Source organism: Mytilus trossulus, chromosome 4 (genome assembly GCF_036588685.1).
Source record: "Mytilus trossulus isolate FHL-02 chromosome 4, PNRI_Mtr1.1.1.hap1, whole genome shotgun sequence".
Lineage (NCBI taxonomy): Eukaryota > Metazoa > Mollusca > Bivalvia > Mytilida > Mytilidae > Mytilus > Mytilus trossulus.
In genome coordinates this window covers 85217499-85236125 of record NC_086376.1, presented here as the reverse complement: position 1 = coordinate 85236125, position 18627 = coordinate 85217499, and the positions used below count along the sequence as shown (strand labels likewise).

The window sequence follows — 18627 nt, the reverse complement described above, 5'->3', positions numbered from 1 at the left end:
TTGCATTTGTTTGCATTAATACGAAATATGCTCCGTTATCAGTCAAAAGTGCAAGGGATATGTGCAGATATTTCTGTGGCAACTCCTATTATGACCTCTCAAGGTCACAGTCTCAAGGTCACATCCAATGAAAAAAGAATAGCAGTAACTACAGAAATGTTTAAAAAAATTCTCCCTCTGATGGTCTTTGAAAGAAAAAACATCATGAAAGTCTTCACAGTCTAGCCATAATCACCAAGCCAAACAAATATTTGATTTTGACATTTAACAGCTTCTGTTGGATATACTTTGACAAGATGATTGTCATATTTAATGTTCCCTATACAAGCAGATGTATTGTTTTATCCTTTTGTCTGTTTGTTTGTCTGTCAAATAAATTAGGTCACATAAAGTTTTCTACAGACAACATAACCTTGGAATGAGTTATGCACCTTTTCTTTGATATTTGATTGATACTAGTGGGGTTATGTTTACCACAGAAAAAAAATGGACTTTCTACAAAATGTAGACAGTGCAAAAAGTTCAACAGTTTACAAACATAGACAAAATTGATAGAATTACAACAAATGTAGCTTTTTATGACAGAGATAGATTTTGTGGGTTTTCAATGCCAAATAAAAGTGAAGTTTATAAATTCAAAATTAAATGGTAAACTCATGATTAAAATGTACCATTTATGCATTTATTTGATACTTTTTTTAAAGAATGTTCTGTGTGCCATAACCGAAAAGTAGGGTATATGTTTTTTTATAAATACATGTACTCAGATTAAAAAAAAAAGGAATTATACTGGATTTCAATATATTTTTTTCTCTTTTGTTTTAATGTTTGAAATTTAAAAAACGTGACATTATAATGCACAATTGTCTGACAATTACCTGTGTCTGTCTTTGTCAGCACTTGTGGCTTATGCCTAATGTAGACAAAAAATAATAATGCAGTTTAATTACTAGAACATTTGTGAAAATAAAAGACATAAAAGCAAAATGTTTGTAACTCAGTTGACAGAAAGAAAAATAGGCTATTAAAACCCTTTGAAGAATAAACAATGAAAGATTTTCTTTTAAAGTTTTTAGCATAATTATTACTTTCTAAATAATATTTATTAAATGATTTTGGAGTTTGATGTTTTTAGAGACAAATCTGACTCATACATCTAGGGCTTTGATAATTCCGGTGTAGAATGTGTTATATAATGTGAACTATTTATTGATGAACAAAATACTAAAAAAGCTTGTTTTAATGTAAGAAATTGATTTTGGTCAAAATATAAATAGATGCAGATTTAGGATGAAGATTAAATTAAAAATGAAAATTTGGGAATGTGAGACAACAACCCAACCAAAATTAGATTAACAACAATTGAAGGCCACCAATGGGTCTTCAACACAGCAAGAACATTTGACATATTGAAGGTACATGTATTTATGTGTTTTGTGCTTGACAAAGAAAAAAAGATCTTTCAATTACAGAAAAATCCAAAAAGAAGCCAGTAGGAACAGTCTTCTAATGTTGCCTTTTTAAATGCATTTTGTGATTGCCTTGTAATTTTTCAACTATCTATTTTCAGTTGTTAACGGCAACAGGTGCATTAGTAGGTGCTATGACAGCATTACTTGCTGACTCAGCAAAAGCTGCTGGAGACAGTACAGCCTGGATCCTGCCCTTCACTTCTGGTGGCTTCATTTATATTGCATTAGTAACAGTAGTACCAGATTTATTACAGGAAACACATGCAAAGTAAGTAAGGGGAGACAAATCTGAAAAATACATGCAATAATGTCTTTATAGCATTTTCAACACCTAGATTTTTCTCCAATACAAATTTTGCTCTATAAGATAATAAGAAAGTTAAACAACTAATTGAAATTCTAATGCAACAACGTTTGTAACGTTCATTTTGATTGGATAACGTCACTTTCTTACATGGCATCAATTGACAATTGATGCTATGGGACCTACGCGCAAGCGCAGACGGCATATGACAGATTTTAAATACATGTTTTAACGTTGTTTTCTGTCAGTTTCATTAGAATGGAGATAACAATATTGTATTTTAAGCCCCGACGGCATCAATTGGGGATTTGATGGTCGCAAATACCCGTTTACTGTCTCCGCTAACGCGTCGCCAGTAAACTTAATTTGCGACCATCAAATCCCCAATTGATGCCGTCGGAGCTTAAAATACAATACAGTTATCTCCTAAGTGTGGACTGTTTGTATACAGTACATAAATAAATTTTGTAAACGATTGACATATTGGTGTTCCCCAAGACATTAAAGGATATTTTCTGTAAACATACTTATTTTCAGAGACACTTTATCCTGCCTTAAGCACTTTTCAGCTGACCTTGCTGAAATTTTATGTATTTATATAAAAGATGACCTCAATTTACATATTCTCATTATTTTTTCTGCTCACTAGTAAGTCAAGAATAAATTGTTCACAAAAAATAGTTGGTTTACCTTATTTGAGGGGACAAATTAAAAAGTTTTAAACTTTCATCCATAGATTGATTGATTGATTATTGTGTAACACCATATCCACACTGTTGGCTATGACGTTGCAGCTAGTTTTTATTGATGGAGGAACAAATCAGATAACAAGGATAAAACAACCAGCCTTCTTTAAGAAAACTGACAACTTTAGTCAATTAAGATATGGACTCCAACTCTTAAACTCAGTGTTTACATATTTGAGATTCAGTAGTTGGAATAAGACCACTTATACACCAAGCTTAATACATGAACAATTTATAATATTAACATTAACATATAAATAGATAAAGTATGTTCTTAAAAAATGCTCTTATGTTTTATCTTCATGTGGTTTTTTTTTTTCTTCTTTCAGAGAATCAATGAAACAGCTGCTGTGTCTGTGTGCAGGGATATCATGCATGTATGGTGTTTGTATGATACATTGACAGTGTAACAGTGTTCTGTGATAATCTCAATATACTGTGCAGCTGGTTGTGTTCATAGTATTATAGTCTTTAAACAAGAATCTTTTGTATGTCAAGTTCAGTAGAATTTACTCAAATGATATTTGTATGGTAGATCTCCCAATGAGAAACTCTTGTGACAATTGATCTCTCCATTACAACCAAACTCATACAAGTGTTTGTCAATTGCAACTGGTCAATTCTGGTAAAAAAATTATTGAGACCTGTTTTAGTAAAAAAAATTAATGAAAATTAATGCTAACCAAGCATTTGAGTTGATGTAGCTTACATAAGGTGATTAATCTTAAGATCCACTTGCAGATTTTTTTTAAAGTTCTTCATAAAATTAAGAATGAATGGCCACTTGCAAGAGTAACTGAATAACATTTCTATGATTTTAGTTGTAATGGACTATAAAAGTATTTTTTCCTTGACTCCAATTTGAATGTTTTTTGAAAAAGAAGAGTTGTTGAGTTCTAACCAATAAACAGGCTTCCATAGCACTTTATACATGTCTTACAATGCAAAATATGAGTAAGGAGAAACTTTATGAGCTAATATATAAAGATTCCTAAGCCTCATAATAAAAATATTTCAGCAATAGACTTTTGATTTGAAAATTTAATTATTTTTTAGTACTAAAATTATTAGATATGGAATTTGATTTGCTCAAGAAATCCTGGTAATATAAAATGTAGATAATTATTTAGATCTAGTTGTTATGCCTAATGTCTGATAGATTTGTGGTTCTTCAACTTAAACCAAACATTATTTCAACATTGTACCCAAAATTGTTGTCTTTTGAAATCAAACTGCCTGTGTTAGAACTAGGGTAAATCTAGGTTAAGTTTTGTAAATAAGCCAATATACTTGAGCAATTTGATTTTAACAGGTAATAATTTTGAATAGCTTCTGTATTAAGACAATGGAAGGAATAAGATGAATGATTTCCTCTGTAAAATGTGCTGCAATTTGTCATATGTATTTATTTATTGATTGTTATTTATCATTCATTATCTTGTTAGAACGTTACATTATTTCATAGGTTTACATTCAATTGCAATGCAATTACAATTTTTCTCTTTTATTTGTTTATTTATATGAAACATTGTTATAAATATTTTATGATAGGTACAACTTATTGTTACCAAACCTGAAAATTCCTGCGGTAATTCATATATTACTTTTCTGTCAGTCATTAATATTTTTATCTTTTAATATCTATTAATTTTTCTTCCATTATTGTCTTATTCCATAGAAAATGTTTAAGCTTGAGTTTTCCATGTGCAAAATATATTTAAAGAAAAAGACTCAAGATGACCTACCTTTGGTTTCATCAGCTGTTTAGGAATTCATATTTTAATTAAGCTTCTTATCTTTGAAAATGTTAGTTGATGTATCAAGTCTTATAAAAAGCTAAGTTTTTTAATAAACCTGTATTATGAAAGCTTTTTCTTTTTTCAAATCCAAGCATTATCATAAATAAATCATTGAAATATACCCAAAAAAGTAGTGCAAATATGATAGTAGTGTGTAATATGTCTTTTAATTAAGTATTTGTCATGGCTGAAAAAGTCATTATACCGCATTGGTAATTGTCACAAATATTTTTAAAATACCTTTTAAATCCATTTTAAATCCAACAATCAAAATAGAAAGTATGTGATATTAGGCAAGGACCAACTTTTCTGTAAATGTTGATGTAAATATATATTTATGTTCATTATGATATATTGATAATATCCTAAATGTTTTTTTAGCAGCTGCTTTTGTGCTCAGTTAAACATATATTAAAAAATTTCAGTTACAGGAAACTTTAGCCTGTTTCAAACTAGTCAAACTCAGCTTTATATATGATGAATTTATTTTCATAGGTACCAATTGTCAATGATTGAACAATTCTCTATTTTGCGGCAACATCATTTTGAGGTTTTTAACACTGAAATATGCAGTTCCCCATTTCCCCAAAAATCCAAGATAAGAAATTTTTTTTCCAGTAGAAAATCATGCTTTTGAAGAATTTCTGAAATAGGAGTATGTTCGCTAAGGTCCTAAAATGGCCCCCTTTTTTAGCGTAAATTTCAAATTCAGATTTATCGACCAATATTACGATTAATTACAGCTAATACATTGACTACCAAGGATATAAACCATTTTGTTGAAAATTTTACGCTTCTGCGTTTCATTATGACGTCACAAGTTGTACTCATATTGATTTTTCACGATAAAATCAATTAAAATGGGTAAATTTACATAGATTATTGGACATGAAACATAGAGCGCATACGTCGACAACAAAGATCTTTTAAGATAATGTGTGTGAAGACATTTCACATGTCTAATTTGAATCTTAAGCTTGTCGACGCCTGCGCTCTATGTTTCCTGGTCCTTCATTTGGTTGAAATCTAGCTGATTTTGTCAAATTTCACCAAAATCCCTTATTTTGACCTTTTTGGGATGTAAAAATCAACGTGTTAGAATTAAACTTTGACAAAAACAGTTCTGTTTAACTTTCTAACATGTCTGTAAGGCAACTTTAGACATTTATTGTCTTGAAACTATGAACTTTATAATTGGGGCCAAATATGGCCCTTACCGAACTTACTCCTTTCTTGTAAGAAATTCTGATGTTAAAAAAGTTCTGAAGAGAAATTAGGAAAATACTACTTATTTAATGGCAAAACTTTTACTTACACTGTATAAAATCATAAAAAAAAAAATTGCTTGTAAATGGCAACCTTTTGCATCTTTTCTAAATATTTCTTTTGTTACTATTTTAGAGTGCCATAACTCTGACAGTATTCATGAAATGCCATGTTTTAGTTTATCAGAACAGCTGTAATATGCCTTCCTATGTCTTCAATATAGCCTTTATTATATTTATTCTATCAATTTGCACTTTGATGTCTTGACTACGGTTCTCTTGCAGCAGTTTATAAATAATCACAAACTTCTTTAAAAAAAAGATTGAGAACTTCCTTATTTTTTTCAAAGCTGTACTGTGGGAAATATAACATGTTTAAAACTTTCTATAAACTTATTGTATCTCAACATGCAGATGTCTATATTGACCAACACAAAATCTGCCCTAAAATCTACATATTATCATAGATGAGAGGGGGTAGGAGGGGTCCTGATCCTGAAATCCCGGGCTTAAAAACACTAAATCCTGAGGTCCCGAATTTCAATAAAGTTGAATTCTGGATCCCGAAATTTGAAAAAAAGGATTCCCGGATCCCAAAATGATAAATCTTGAAATCCAGAGCTTAAAAACACCTGATCCCGGAGTCCCGATAAAGGTCCTATCCCCCCTCATAGATAAAAAGAAGATTCCAATGAAAAAGTATGTGATATAATATAGCATAGAGACTTTAAATTAGGTAGGTCTTCTGGAATGAACTGAACTATTAAGCCTTTTGTTTTTAGTGAGAACATAGGAAGGCATTAGCAAAAGTGTTTATTTTAATATTAGCCATTTTTAGATACAATGTTTTGAAATTTTATCTTTTTATTTGGTAATAGTTTCTATATAATCATTAAATCCATATATATTTCTTATATGAGCTGTTAATGTGAAATGTTTGAGCAATTTAATAGAAATAGTATATGCAAAATATATTTTTTATATGAATTTTTTAGGTCAGTGACAGTAGCTTTTACATATGCAAGATGTAGTATTATTGTAAAACAGTAGACTTTTGATAAATGTGCAATATTTGAATATTTTATTTTATTTGTACTAACTAGTATTTAAAGTATAATCCACTGTCATTTACCTGATCTCAGAATAGTTGTCCTTTGGTAATCTGAATTACTTTGTAGATGATGATTTCTTTAGTAGATAAATTGTATAATTTTCCCTCCCAACAGCCATATGTTAAATAATAATTCTGAGGAAATAACCTCTATTGAAACTTTTGTAAGCAGAGGAAAATATTTTCCATATATTAGAATAATGGCAACATGTATTCATAGATTGTATTAAATAAGTAATATTTTAAGTTATTTTAATAATATGGAGCAATGCATAGAAATAAAAAGAAAGAAAGAATGTATGTCTTAAATGGTCAAGTTTTTGTTACATTAAAAGAGGAACAGAATGAATATTAATTAGGAAGTTAAATTTGTGTAGATTTTCCTCTTCCCAATAACTGTATATATTTTGATTCTTGGGCACCTTCTTGTGCTTCTGGGCTAATAATTTTTTATAATGATTACAATGATAATTATCTTTATTTATTCGTGTCAAGTAGTTAATTGCTTTGAAAAACTTTTGTCATATATCGTTCTTTTAGAGACAATATGTATCCATTCATGTGTATAATTTTCTCTTCATTGATAAAAATAATGTAGCTAACATGAGGGAGAAAAGTTTTTGCTTTTTGGGAACGAAAAACAGTTGAAACTAAAAATTAAATTGAATATTACATTTCATTAATGATAATTCACTTTTACAAATAACATCTTACATTTTATTTAATTCAGTCATATGTAATAAGAGTTCCATTTGAAACAAAATTATGGCCACTGCAATAACATATAAGGAAAGAATTTGAATGCATCAGAAATATCAAATTTACACAATGCACTTATTCTTTCACGCTTAAGAATAGTTTAATAGCATCATTCATTTTAAAATTATATGACATAGTGTAAAAATTCCTATCTATCATATCATATACATTTACAAATGTCATCAGATAAGTCTAGAATGAGGTGCTTATTATCTATCTACTTCCTTTCTACCAGGACTTTCTTTGTCACATACTTTAACTTATCAGAAACAACAACATGCATTTGATTGTGATCTTGCAGAAGATTATTTTACGTTTTTATGTTTCCGGCAGTTTCATTACTTATTATACAATCAAAACCTTATCTTGATTATCTTAATTGGAAGCTAAGGGCTTTGTTTAATTCCCTCCTGTGAATGCTGGTAAACATTATTGGCTGAATAGGAATTTCAACATTTTAAATGACCAATTAATGTATCATTCATCATTATATAATGTGTTCAAATTACTTTTCTTTTTTCATCAAAGTTTACGCATGGGTGTATTTCTTATCAAATGAATGTAATATTTGCTAATTTTTTGCCAAACAAATATTTATTGGTGCTTTGTATTTTTCTCTGTATCATGAGGTAACTCATACATGTATTGCTAAACATGTATTCTAAATCATTATTAGTAAAATTTGGAATTAAATGTAGCAACAAAATAAAATCCATCATGCAGATATCAAGAAAGTTTCTATGAGCACATCTTTTTGACAATGTATGTAAGAAAATGAAGGAAATTATTTAGTCTTAAATGATACTGTATAGATCAAATGAAAACTACAATCTTTTATTGGAAAAAGTATCAACAAGTATATTCCAACCAACAATTCCCCTAGTTTTTCTAGATAAGACATGCAGTTAGGCATTATATCTTATTTCGATTGAAAATAATATACATTATGCAATATATTCATCTGTTTAGAGCATATGTTTGTTTTTAGTGATAAATATACGATACCAAGTACTATCATGTTTGTTAAGAAATGTTTCAAACCATTATTGTTATCATGCTTTTATCATGAACATCTAAAAATAAAAGAAATATATTGTCATTTGTTGCTTATTATATATAAATGTTACAAGAGGCCACAGTGATCAAGTGGTTTAAAAAAGCTTAAACAACTGTATCAATAGCATGTCATCACTGAAGTTGTCAGTTGAAATCTCTCACGGGAAGGTGCGCTAGACTCACATCTTAATTGACTATGATTGTCAGTTATCCTACCAAAGGCTGGTGATTCTCTCAGGCACTCTGGCTTCCTCCACCAATTAAAACTAACCACTAAGAAATAGAATAATAATTTTAAACACATATGTACAGTACAGGGTTTCAACCTGTAGTAACATCAAGTGTTTGTACATTGTTTTCCTATTGCATTGTTCCATTTTTAGCTGCAAGGTGCAAGGAATTTATGAGAAATTGTAGCTGAATCATAACACTAAGTTATGGTCACAACAGTCACAAACGTCCCTGCAGATAAGATAGATCAGGACCTAGTTTAGATAGTTAGCTCTCATAGAATCCTAGATTCGTCTTTACAACAAGTAATATAATTTCATGTTGATTATATTTGTGTTCTTATTTTCTGCTGTCATATTCATTTGACTGCTCATATTCTTTCATCTTTGAATCTCTGTCGCTCTCTGCATGTGGTTTGATGTCTTTGTTAGTCTTGTATTATTTTTATATTAGTTTCTTGTGTACAATTTGGAAATTGGCGTTCATTATCACTGAACTAGTATATATTTGTTTAGGGGCCAGCTGAAGGACGCCTCCGGGTGCGGGAATTTCTCGCTACATTGAAGACCTGTTGGTGACCTTCTGCTGTTGTTTTTTATTTGGTCGGGTTGTTGTCTCTTTGACACATCCCCCATTTCCATTCTCAATTTCATTCATCGAATTTCCTTGTCTATTTTTTACTGACAAGTTTTACCTACATCAAATATATCAGTACATAGCTTTGGATCAAAACTATCATTTTATGATAGACCATTAATAGGGAGAATACAGCATAAAAAAACGTCCAACCCTTACACTTTACAGCATCTATAAAATATACATGCCCCAAGCCAGGAACCGTTTAAATAGTGCATATTACACTTCTTTTATTTTTTTATTAGCCCAAAAAAGGTCCCAATATTTTTTCGCCTCGCCCGGCTCGGCGAAATTAAAAATCTTAGCCCCCCCTTTCCAAAATTCTGCATCCGCCCCTGCCAGTGAAAATCTAGGTCACCGTTTTGTCAAAAATCCGTAAAATAACCTAGACATTTAATAGGTAGACCTGACTTGACAATAATAATTCGCCAGCAAGACACTTAAGTCCCATATACTCCCAGTTGGCATGATTAATGGACTGCAGTAACTGTAGGGTAAGACTTGAATGACAAAAAAAAACACAGTCTGGAGTGGTCAATGTTCACCTCTCAAGGTCGTTTTAAAATCGGAAAATAGACGGAAAATGACAATTTTTCAGTGGGGGTGGGTGCAAACCCAGGAGAAGATGGATAATAAGAGCATATAAAGTGGAAATACCTGGAACTTGGTATCACAAATAATGTACCTGCCAACACTTCAAAATGCCCATTGCAGGATCCAGGGGGTCGGGGTGAGATGGGGTTGGAACCCCCTTTTTTGGACGATCAATGCCTTTGAATTGGAGCATAAAGTTGACAACTCCACTCCCCCTTTACTCTGGGTTGGGAACCCACTTTTTAAAATGGCTGGATCCGCCCCTGATGTATAAGATCACACACCAACTTATGTCAGTCGATCCAAACCTTTACCTCTCACCACAGCCAGTCAAAAACACCAGATTCACCAACTCACTACAATATCAGACTCTCAGCACCAGAACAGAGTAATACTTTAAGTACAGTTTTTTTCCATACATAGTTGTACTCTGGAATTCACTTCCACAAAACATCATAAGTGTTTACTCTTTGGATTAGTTAAAAAAAAATGATCCAAAGTCAGTATATTTAGATATTTATTTTACATATACATTGTATATGTAAATCAGTTATTGATTTATTTTTGCACAAATTAAATTTTTGATTTTTTCAATTGTTACTTTTTATTAACTGTCTGTTTGTGATGGGCTCATATATATGTATATAATTATATAGTCATCAATGTGCTGATGGATCATTGTACATCGTAGATCTAGACTCTGGATATGTCAAAGTCAATGTATGTAAAATTTAGATTTTCAAAGGTCAAAATTGTCAAATAAATTGATGTGAATACACTGCGGTTATGTTGCTGCAAATAGTTTGCGGCAACTTCACCTCGACTTTTTACCATGCAAATGAAGGTTGCGGCAGACTTGCCGTAAAGTTTGATAGCCTTATATAGTTTGTGGTGAACTTCTGTCGAATATTTGTGGTGACCTCTGGCGAACTTTGATAGCCTTACATAGTTTGTGGCGAACTTATTGCACTTTTTGTGGTGATCTTCTGGCAAACTTTCAAAGCCTTATATAGTTTGCGGTGAATCTCTGGCAAAACAAGTAATTTGTAACACTAAAAATATAATAGTTATTATGGTGAGGTTGAATTTCCTCTCATCTATTCATCATCCACGCACGAACTTGTCTCAGAAAAAAAATATATCTCTGAACATTAATCTCAGTTTCAGGTATAGTGATGTGATTTTTTCTGAGACAAGTGCGTCACGGTTTGACCATCCACAAGAACTTGCGGTCATCCGATGTTCAATATTTCAGTACTTTGATTAGTATTTTGAAAAGCCAAATGGAAGTCTAGTATGAAGATCTAAACTGAAACTTTTCACGAATTAGAAACTTTCAAGGATCATTATGTTTCTGTTCTTTTCAATACAATTTTATTGGTTACTGTAGAACAGATTTAGCGTTTTGTGAGTTTATACATATTAATCTTTGACCGACGGTAATTTTGCATGTGATTTAAAACACTTTACCAAGTAAAACAACGTTTGTATGTATATATTTTTTTTTATCGAAACCAAATACATAGTACATACTACACAGTACGAACACCATAAGCAAGCAGTCCGGCAATATCAAAATAAGGAGATGTGGTATGATTGGCCAATTTGAAAACTCTCCACCAATGTTCAAATGAAGTGAGTGTAAGGAATAAGACAACAGTTTGTTGTTTTTAAATAAGGGAGTGTGGAACAATATTAAACGAAGTAGTTGATAAGGATTGGAGTCGAACATGTGTCGAACGCATTTGCCTCAAGCGGGGTTTATCGAATTTTACAACCTCAGTGTTGACATCCTAGTGATTACTGTAGATATACTTCTTAGATCGCTCGACAAACCAGGCCTAGGAAATTATTTAACTTATAGGAAAAAGATATCTTCTTCTTCTTCTTCTTCCATATAAGAGTTGGGTTCCTTTAATGAAACGTTTAAACTCTGCGGGACTACGCATGGTGACATCACATATCTAGTCCCCTAAGGCTATATACAGTATTTACAATACAATCAGGTTGTTACGGTTAAAATTATGTACAATCGTCCAGTCTGGTACTAATGTGTTGTCTGTAGCCCTGAGCGAAAATCTTCAACTGATCCCGCTTCAGCAACCCTGGCAGGTAATATATTCCATTCCATGATTGTTCTTGGAAAGAAGGAGTTCCTGTAGACATCACTGGTGACCCTCTGTTGGTAAAACTTGTGTCCTCCACGAGTTCTACTGTCGCCACCTTTGAGGTAAGTACTCTTGTTGATGTCTATCAGCTCATTCTGGATACGAGAGAGCATGCATAGCCTATGCATATGGTAGAATTGCCGATGAGACAATTCCATCTCTATCATAGAATTTAACAACTATTATAGATCACCGTACGCCCTTCAACAATGAGCAAAAATTCACAGAAAGCTATAAAAGGCCCCGAAATAAAAAAAAATGTTTAAAACAATTCAAACGAGAAAAGTAGCGGTCTGATATATTTACATAACAATACACGGGAAAATAATATGATATACAGAAACAAACGATAACCAACGAGTTACATGTTCCTGACTTGGACAGGTACACAGAATGTGGCGAAGTTAAACACAAAGGCCGTAACTAGCCTCTTTTATTATTGAGGCAAAATATATTCGCCGAGTGTAGCGAGGCGAAAAAAAATTGGCGAAAAGTTTGGGGGCCGCTCAAGGCCCCAAGATGCTCTGAGAAAAATAACGCAAAATCTTGCATTCTAAGCCGGTTTCCAAGACTCTTTCTTACATTGAAACGCAATTAATTTCTAGAAAAACATAGATTCATTGTACATGTTGTAATTTAAGACTTTTAGGTTTTACGGGGACAACATTAAAAGTAGACCGATATGTAGGATAAAGCAAAACCCGAAATTCTCATAATCATTATGTCTGTCTGCTCTTGTCTTGTATTGTGCTTAATTCAGACTTTGGTGATTTTTTTACGACTAGGTTTAAATATAGTGACAGTGCAGTATTATACTTTAAGTACTAGTACTGCTTAAGTCGACACTAAGGTCCATCTTGACCATGTTTTACGGTATTAATGATTCTTTTGTTGTTGAAGAACCTCCATTGATGAAACTATCAAGAGGAAGAACAGGAAAAAAACTTTGGCCATTGATCATTTGTATTTTTTCTATGCATATTGACTTTGTGTGAGATAAGGTCCTGTGCACGTTTACTCCATATTCTTTTATTTTCTGTTTAAGGTTCACGACTTCATGCAAGTTTAAGCCTTCAATGTAAAAGGTCATATGGCAATACATTGACGTTTTTTTACTGAAGATGATTTGATACCGGGAAATTGGTGGTCTTACTTTAATTTAAACCATGTCAGTTATCTAGTTTTATCTACAAAAAAAGAGCCAGTTTTCTATTCTTTGATATCAAGTTCAATTCTCCATGCAGAAACGATTTTTTTTCCATGTCCTGTAGCATCGTATATTCTTAAAATATTTTCTCGTACACTGTCTGGACATCGGTGGACATGCAACATTGCAAAACCATACTTTACAAATGAAAATCAACACTCTGCATACTATAGTTATAAAGTAGGACAATAAATGAACAAAAGACAAACCCAGGACACATAAGTACAAACAAAAGACCATCAACTCTGAAAACTGAAAGTAAAATAGAAACATGGATCATGAAAAACATGCAGGGGCGACATTAGAGAGTAAAGGGAACTTGCTTCTTGTAAGACACTTTCCGTGAAAACAATTCAGGTTGATATGAAGACAATCTTGTTTCAGTTCTTTTTTCTTTTTTTTTTAAATTTCCAACATGAGGTATTTGCCTCAACGTAGTTACGGCCCTGTACACATTGCTGGCGCCAAACCCTTCCCTAACCTGGAAAAGGGTTGAAACAGTACAACACATACACTAGTGTGCCAAATTTTACGTAAATTCATTATAAGTCAAAACCTAATCAATCTCCTATTAACTGATATTAATGTTATACAAGTATCTAATGCAAGTAATATTCAAATTTCCACTTTGGTCTCCAGAAGAGTGGTTTAAATATGTATTATATTTATTGTTAGTTTAAACAATATTTTAATGGTAGCGGCTATTTGACCGGCACCGGCTAACTTAGCAAATGTGCTATTTGACCGGCACCGGCAAAATAGCAAATTTGCTATTTAGCCGGCACTGAATAAAACTATTCATTGATGTGATTAGCAGAGAAGAAAAAAGCTTAGTAATAACTTAAAATCATTTTATCACAATATGAAGCATTAGAAATATAGTACAATAAAAAAAAATTATTGAAGATGTTCATAAATAAATAATTTATAACTTTATAATATCAATTAAAAAGATATAGGAAGATGTGGTGTGAGTGCCAATGAGACAACTCTCCATCCAAATAAAAGCATGAAAACACGTTTGTATATACATTACTAAAAATATGTTTTTTTTTCTAAAATATTTATAAATCTGTGATACATCATTTCTCCACATTACCAAATTTTGCTGAACACTTTCTGATTACATTAAAGTCTTTGCGAAAAGAACGAGACCTCAAGACAAATGGTATATTTCAAAAGAGAACTCTGTTTCAGCATTAATTCTTGAATGATTCACCTGAATTTAAATATCAAGAGTTGGTAACACCATATGCTTGGGCATATATCCTGAAACAATTTTCACTACGGTCTGAGGTAAAACGGGAGCAGAAAGAGAGCAGTGATAGAGAAATATATGGACAACTACAACAAACAGTCATCGGTCTACCAAAAAAGAGGACACGAAAAGCAATTGCGGACCATTTCATAAGAAAAGATCCAAAGAAATCAGATTTCTTTTATTAGACGGTTTGTTGGAAGCGATTTAGCAAAAACATGCTGCTGATAGCAACGTTTTAATAACAAAGGAACAAGTTGAAGCAAGACCTAAACTTGTAACTGCCTCTTGTTTGGACTCAATTGTAAACATCGATTTAATCAAAAAATATTGTCAAAAATATGCATGGGAAGCTATAAAGAGCGTTTATGAAGAGAAATAAAAGAACCCTATGCACACATGATGCAGATTCAAAGGAAGCCAGTGTAATGTGTAGTTCAGTCCTGTTGGTCGAGTGGCAACATTTATCTTGTGCTAGATTAAAACAATCAGTTTAATTGAAGTCTGGAGCTGGCATGTCAGTTAACTGCTAGTAGTCTGTTGTTATTTATGTATAATTGTCATTTTGTTTATTTTCTTTGGTTACATCTTTTGACATCAGACTCGGACTTCTCTTGAATTGAATTTTACATGTACGTATTGTTATAAATGCGTTTATTTTTCTACATTGGCTAGAGGGATAGGGGGAGGGTTGAGATCTCATAAACATGTTTAACCCCGCCGCATTTTTGCGCCTGTCCCAAGTCAGGAGCCTCTGGTCTTTGTTAGTCTTGTATTATTTTAATTTTAGTTTCTTGTGTACAATTTGGAAATTAGTTACAGTATGGCGTTCATTATCACTGAACTAGTATATATTTGTTTAGGGGCCAGCTGAATGATGCCTCTGGGTGCGGGAATTTCTCGTTACATTGACGACCTGTTGGAGACCTTCTGCTGTTGTTTTTTCTATGGTCGGGTTGTTGTCTCTTTGATACATTCCCCATTTCCATTCTCAATTTTATTCAAAGGCAAATAACTGGTTTTGTAACATTTGCAAATGTTAAATCATGTGTCCTTTTGAAATTAGTAGCAAACAACTTTTAATATTGTCTTTTTTAATATGTAAGTAGTTTTACATATAAATATTTTAATAGCATGAAAGGATATTTAAACGACATAGATTTTACACAGATTTGGACATCAACTTTTTTATAAATATTTTTGAAAAAAGCATATTTAAAAATGTATATACAAACGTGTTTTCATGCTTTAATTTAATTGATATTATAAAGTTATAAATTATTTATTTATGAACATCTTCAATATTTTTGTTGTTGATTGTACTATATTTCTATCATGTCTAATGCTTCCTATTGTGATAAATTGGTTTTAAATTATTATTAAGCTTTTGTATTCTCTGCTAATCACATCAATGAACAGTTTTATTCAGTGCCGGCTAAATAGCAAATTTGCTATTTTGCCGGTGCCGGGCAGATAGCAAATTTGCTATTTAGCCGGTGCCGGTCAAATAGCCACTGCCAAATATAATTATACAAAATACTGGGATTCGGAAACAAGAATATTTATTGTTGAGTTTCTATCTCGTTGAAATGCACTCAAATCAGGTTTATTGATAACTTATAATATTATATTGAAAAGAGGAACGCATTTCAACGTAGATCATATAAATTCATATTTTATGTATCTCTCCGTAAAAAAATATGCCAAAAGGCCAGTTTTCAAGGACTGTAATTCATAAATTAAATAATAACGGCAGATGAGAGAATACGTAGCAGCAAAATCGCGGGTAAAGGCAATTACACAACAAATATACCAGGTATTAATCATCTTTATTCAGATGGAAAACTGGAAAACTTAAAGAAGAAATGAAAATGTTTTTGGTGTTTACGCTATGTTTGTTTCTGTTTGTAAATTGATTCTTGTTTCCGCTCATTGTTTTCTTGTTCTCGTGTTTCTTGTAGTGTTATCACAATTAAATGTACATTTTACACTGTGCCTTTTTAAAATTTGGAATTTTATGGGGGAAAAAAATCACTAATTAGTTCATTTTTTTTAAAACTCCTTAAGTTTCGGGCCGGATACTCAACCGTAAAGAAATACACCCGGGGCATATTTACGTTGCTTAGATTCGCTAATTTGATTGGTTAATGAAATGATTTTGTCACGCATGTCAACTATAACTCTTTCCCTTAATTCGAGATATATTGAGTAAGTCAGACGGGTTTTTTGAGTTTGAAGAAAAAAATTAGAATTTAAATGATGGCAAATACAAATATTGAATTGACAATGAAATAGTTACACAGTTTATAAAAAGACCCATCATTTAAATTTAGTACAATTATGAGTGGGAAAAATATCATAATCTAGAGTACATCCCTGATATTAAAGAGTATAATTATGTATTTCAACTTTTCCTGTGAATTTTATACTGCTGTCGATGTCAATCTTTGTATATGCTATAAGAAATCACCCCTAGACGCGAATACATACTTGAGTGATAAATGATCCAATAAACGTAAACATCCTAATGTCAGAAAATATAAAATGGCCGACTCTATTACAAAGATCTTATATTTAATTGTTGATACGAATTAAACGTGCTTAAGTTACCAAAGGTGTCATTTTACTGCTCTAAAGCCCTTGATTCACAGCCAATTTTAATGAGTGCGAAGATCAGTCAAATAAAATAAACTGCCATGAAAGATGATTTGGGTGTGTGTGAGTCTTTTCTTTATGCAGGGTACCCAGCAATTTTGGATTTGGCTCATTTAATTTTTATAAATTTTGACAAATATGTTTATTTTGACCTGTTGACAAATATAAGAATTATTCAAGAATATTCATTTATATTGATCCACACAATTATTTCTCTTAACTATTAGTATGCAATAAAAACTTTCAGCTGATATTTCAAGAGTCAACTTCCCCAGAGGTGGATTATGGTTAAAGACCGGGTCCCAACTCGGGGAAAATTTGGTTGAATATAAAATGAAGCAACTCTCTTAAGTAGTCAGTGCCCCCATTTGTGAAAATTTATGGATCAGCCACTGCTATGTCTAACCCCTTGGAAGTCCAGTGACAAATATTTTGTATATATTCAGAACATAATATTGAATTAATACAGTGATATTGTTTGCCTTAAATAAGTGGAGAATAAAGGCTTTTTCCCCTGGAGAAGAATCCCAATTTGAAAAAAATGACTTAAAATTATTCCCAAAAAGACAATTTTTTTCCCAAACAGTTCCGTCTCAGTAGAAATTGTGCATGAATTCAAACTGAAAAACACTCATTTAAACATTTTTCATGCCTAAAATGATTATATTTGCAGATTTGAGGGTCTATTTATGTATCATCACTGACAAAATGAGGTCTTAGTTTAAAGCAGGATTTGACTCTTGGAAATGGCTCTGTAAATTGAAGTTTCAGTCAAATTAATGGTTAATTTAAATTTCTCAATTTGATGAAAATGACCTTTTACCAGTAATTTTTTACAATTTTTTTTATAAAATGTATGTTCATGAAACACCAGCACACTCCAGCTCATACTTGTTTTAACCTTGAAAACTTAAGGTTCATGTGGACCCTATGGCTAAAATGGCCGTATTTTCACCTCAAAATTTACTCTGAGTACACACAAACCTGCGCATCTGTACAAATTTTCAGGCATAGCATGCCCTAGATAAATGAATTTTGAAAATGTTTTATGTTTTAGAAAAATAAAAACTTACCAGGATTTTGCCGTGCACTTTTTTCCATTCCTCCAGAAGGTGCCAAAATAAACTAAGTTGGGAAACAGGTTTGAGAACTTCCCCACAGGTAAAAATTAAAGTGAGCATTTTTAATTGACATGGACATTAGATGGACAATAGATACCTGACAATAATTGGTTATTTAAACTATGTACCTGAGTGGACCATATCAAAGTAAACTCAACTGTTTGTTAATTTTATCATCTTCTGCAGAGACGAAAAAAAGTGTATGGCAAAATCCAGTTAAGTTATGAATTTTCTCAATCATACAA

General features: G+C 31.9%; 1 protein-coding gene across 1 annotated transcript in view; it reads left to right on the top strand.

Annotated features, from left to right (window-relative positions):
* Positions 1-8555, top strand: part of LOC134716196 (zinc transporter ZIP13-like) — a 31395-nt gene extending 22840 nt beyond the window's left edge. Inside the window, exons 7-8 of the mRNA XM_063579035.1 lie at positions 1571-1740; positions 2852-8555. Of these exons, the coding sequence (XP_063435105.1) occupies positions 1571-1740; positions 2852-2924 (243 nt within the window). The 3' untranslated portion in view covers positions 2925-8555. The remainder of the gene's footprint in view (positions 1-1570; positions 1741-2851) is intronic.
* The last annotated feature ends 10072 nt before the right edge of the window (positions 8556-18627 follow it).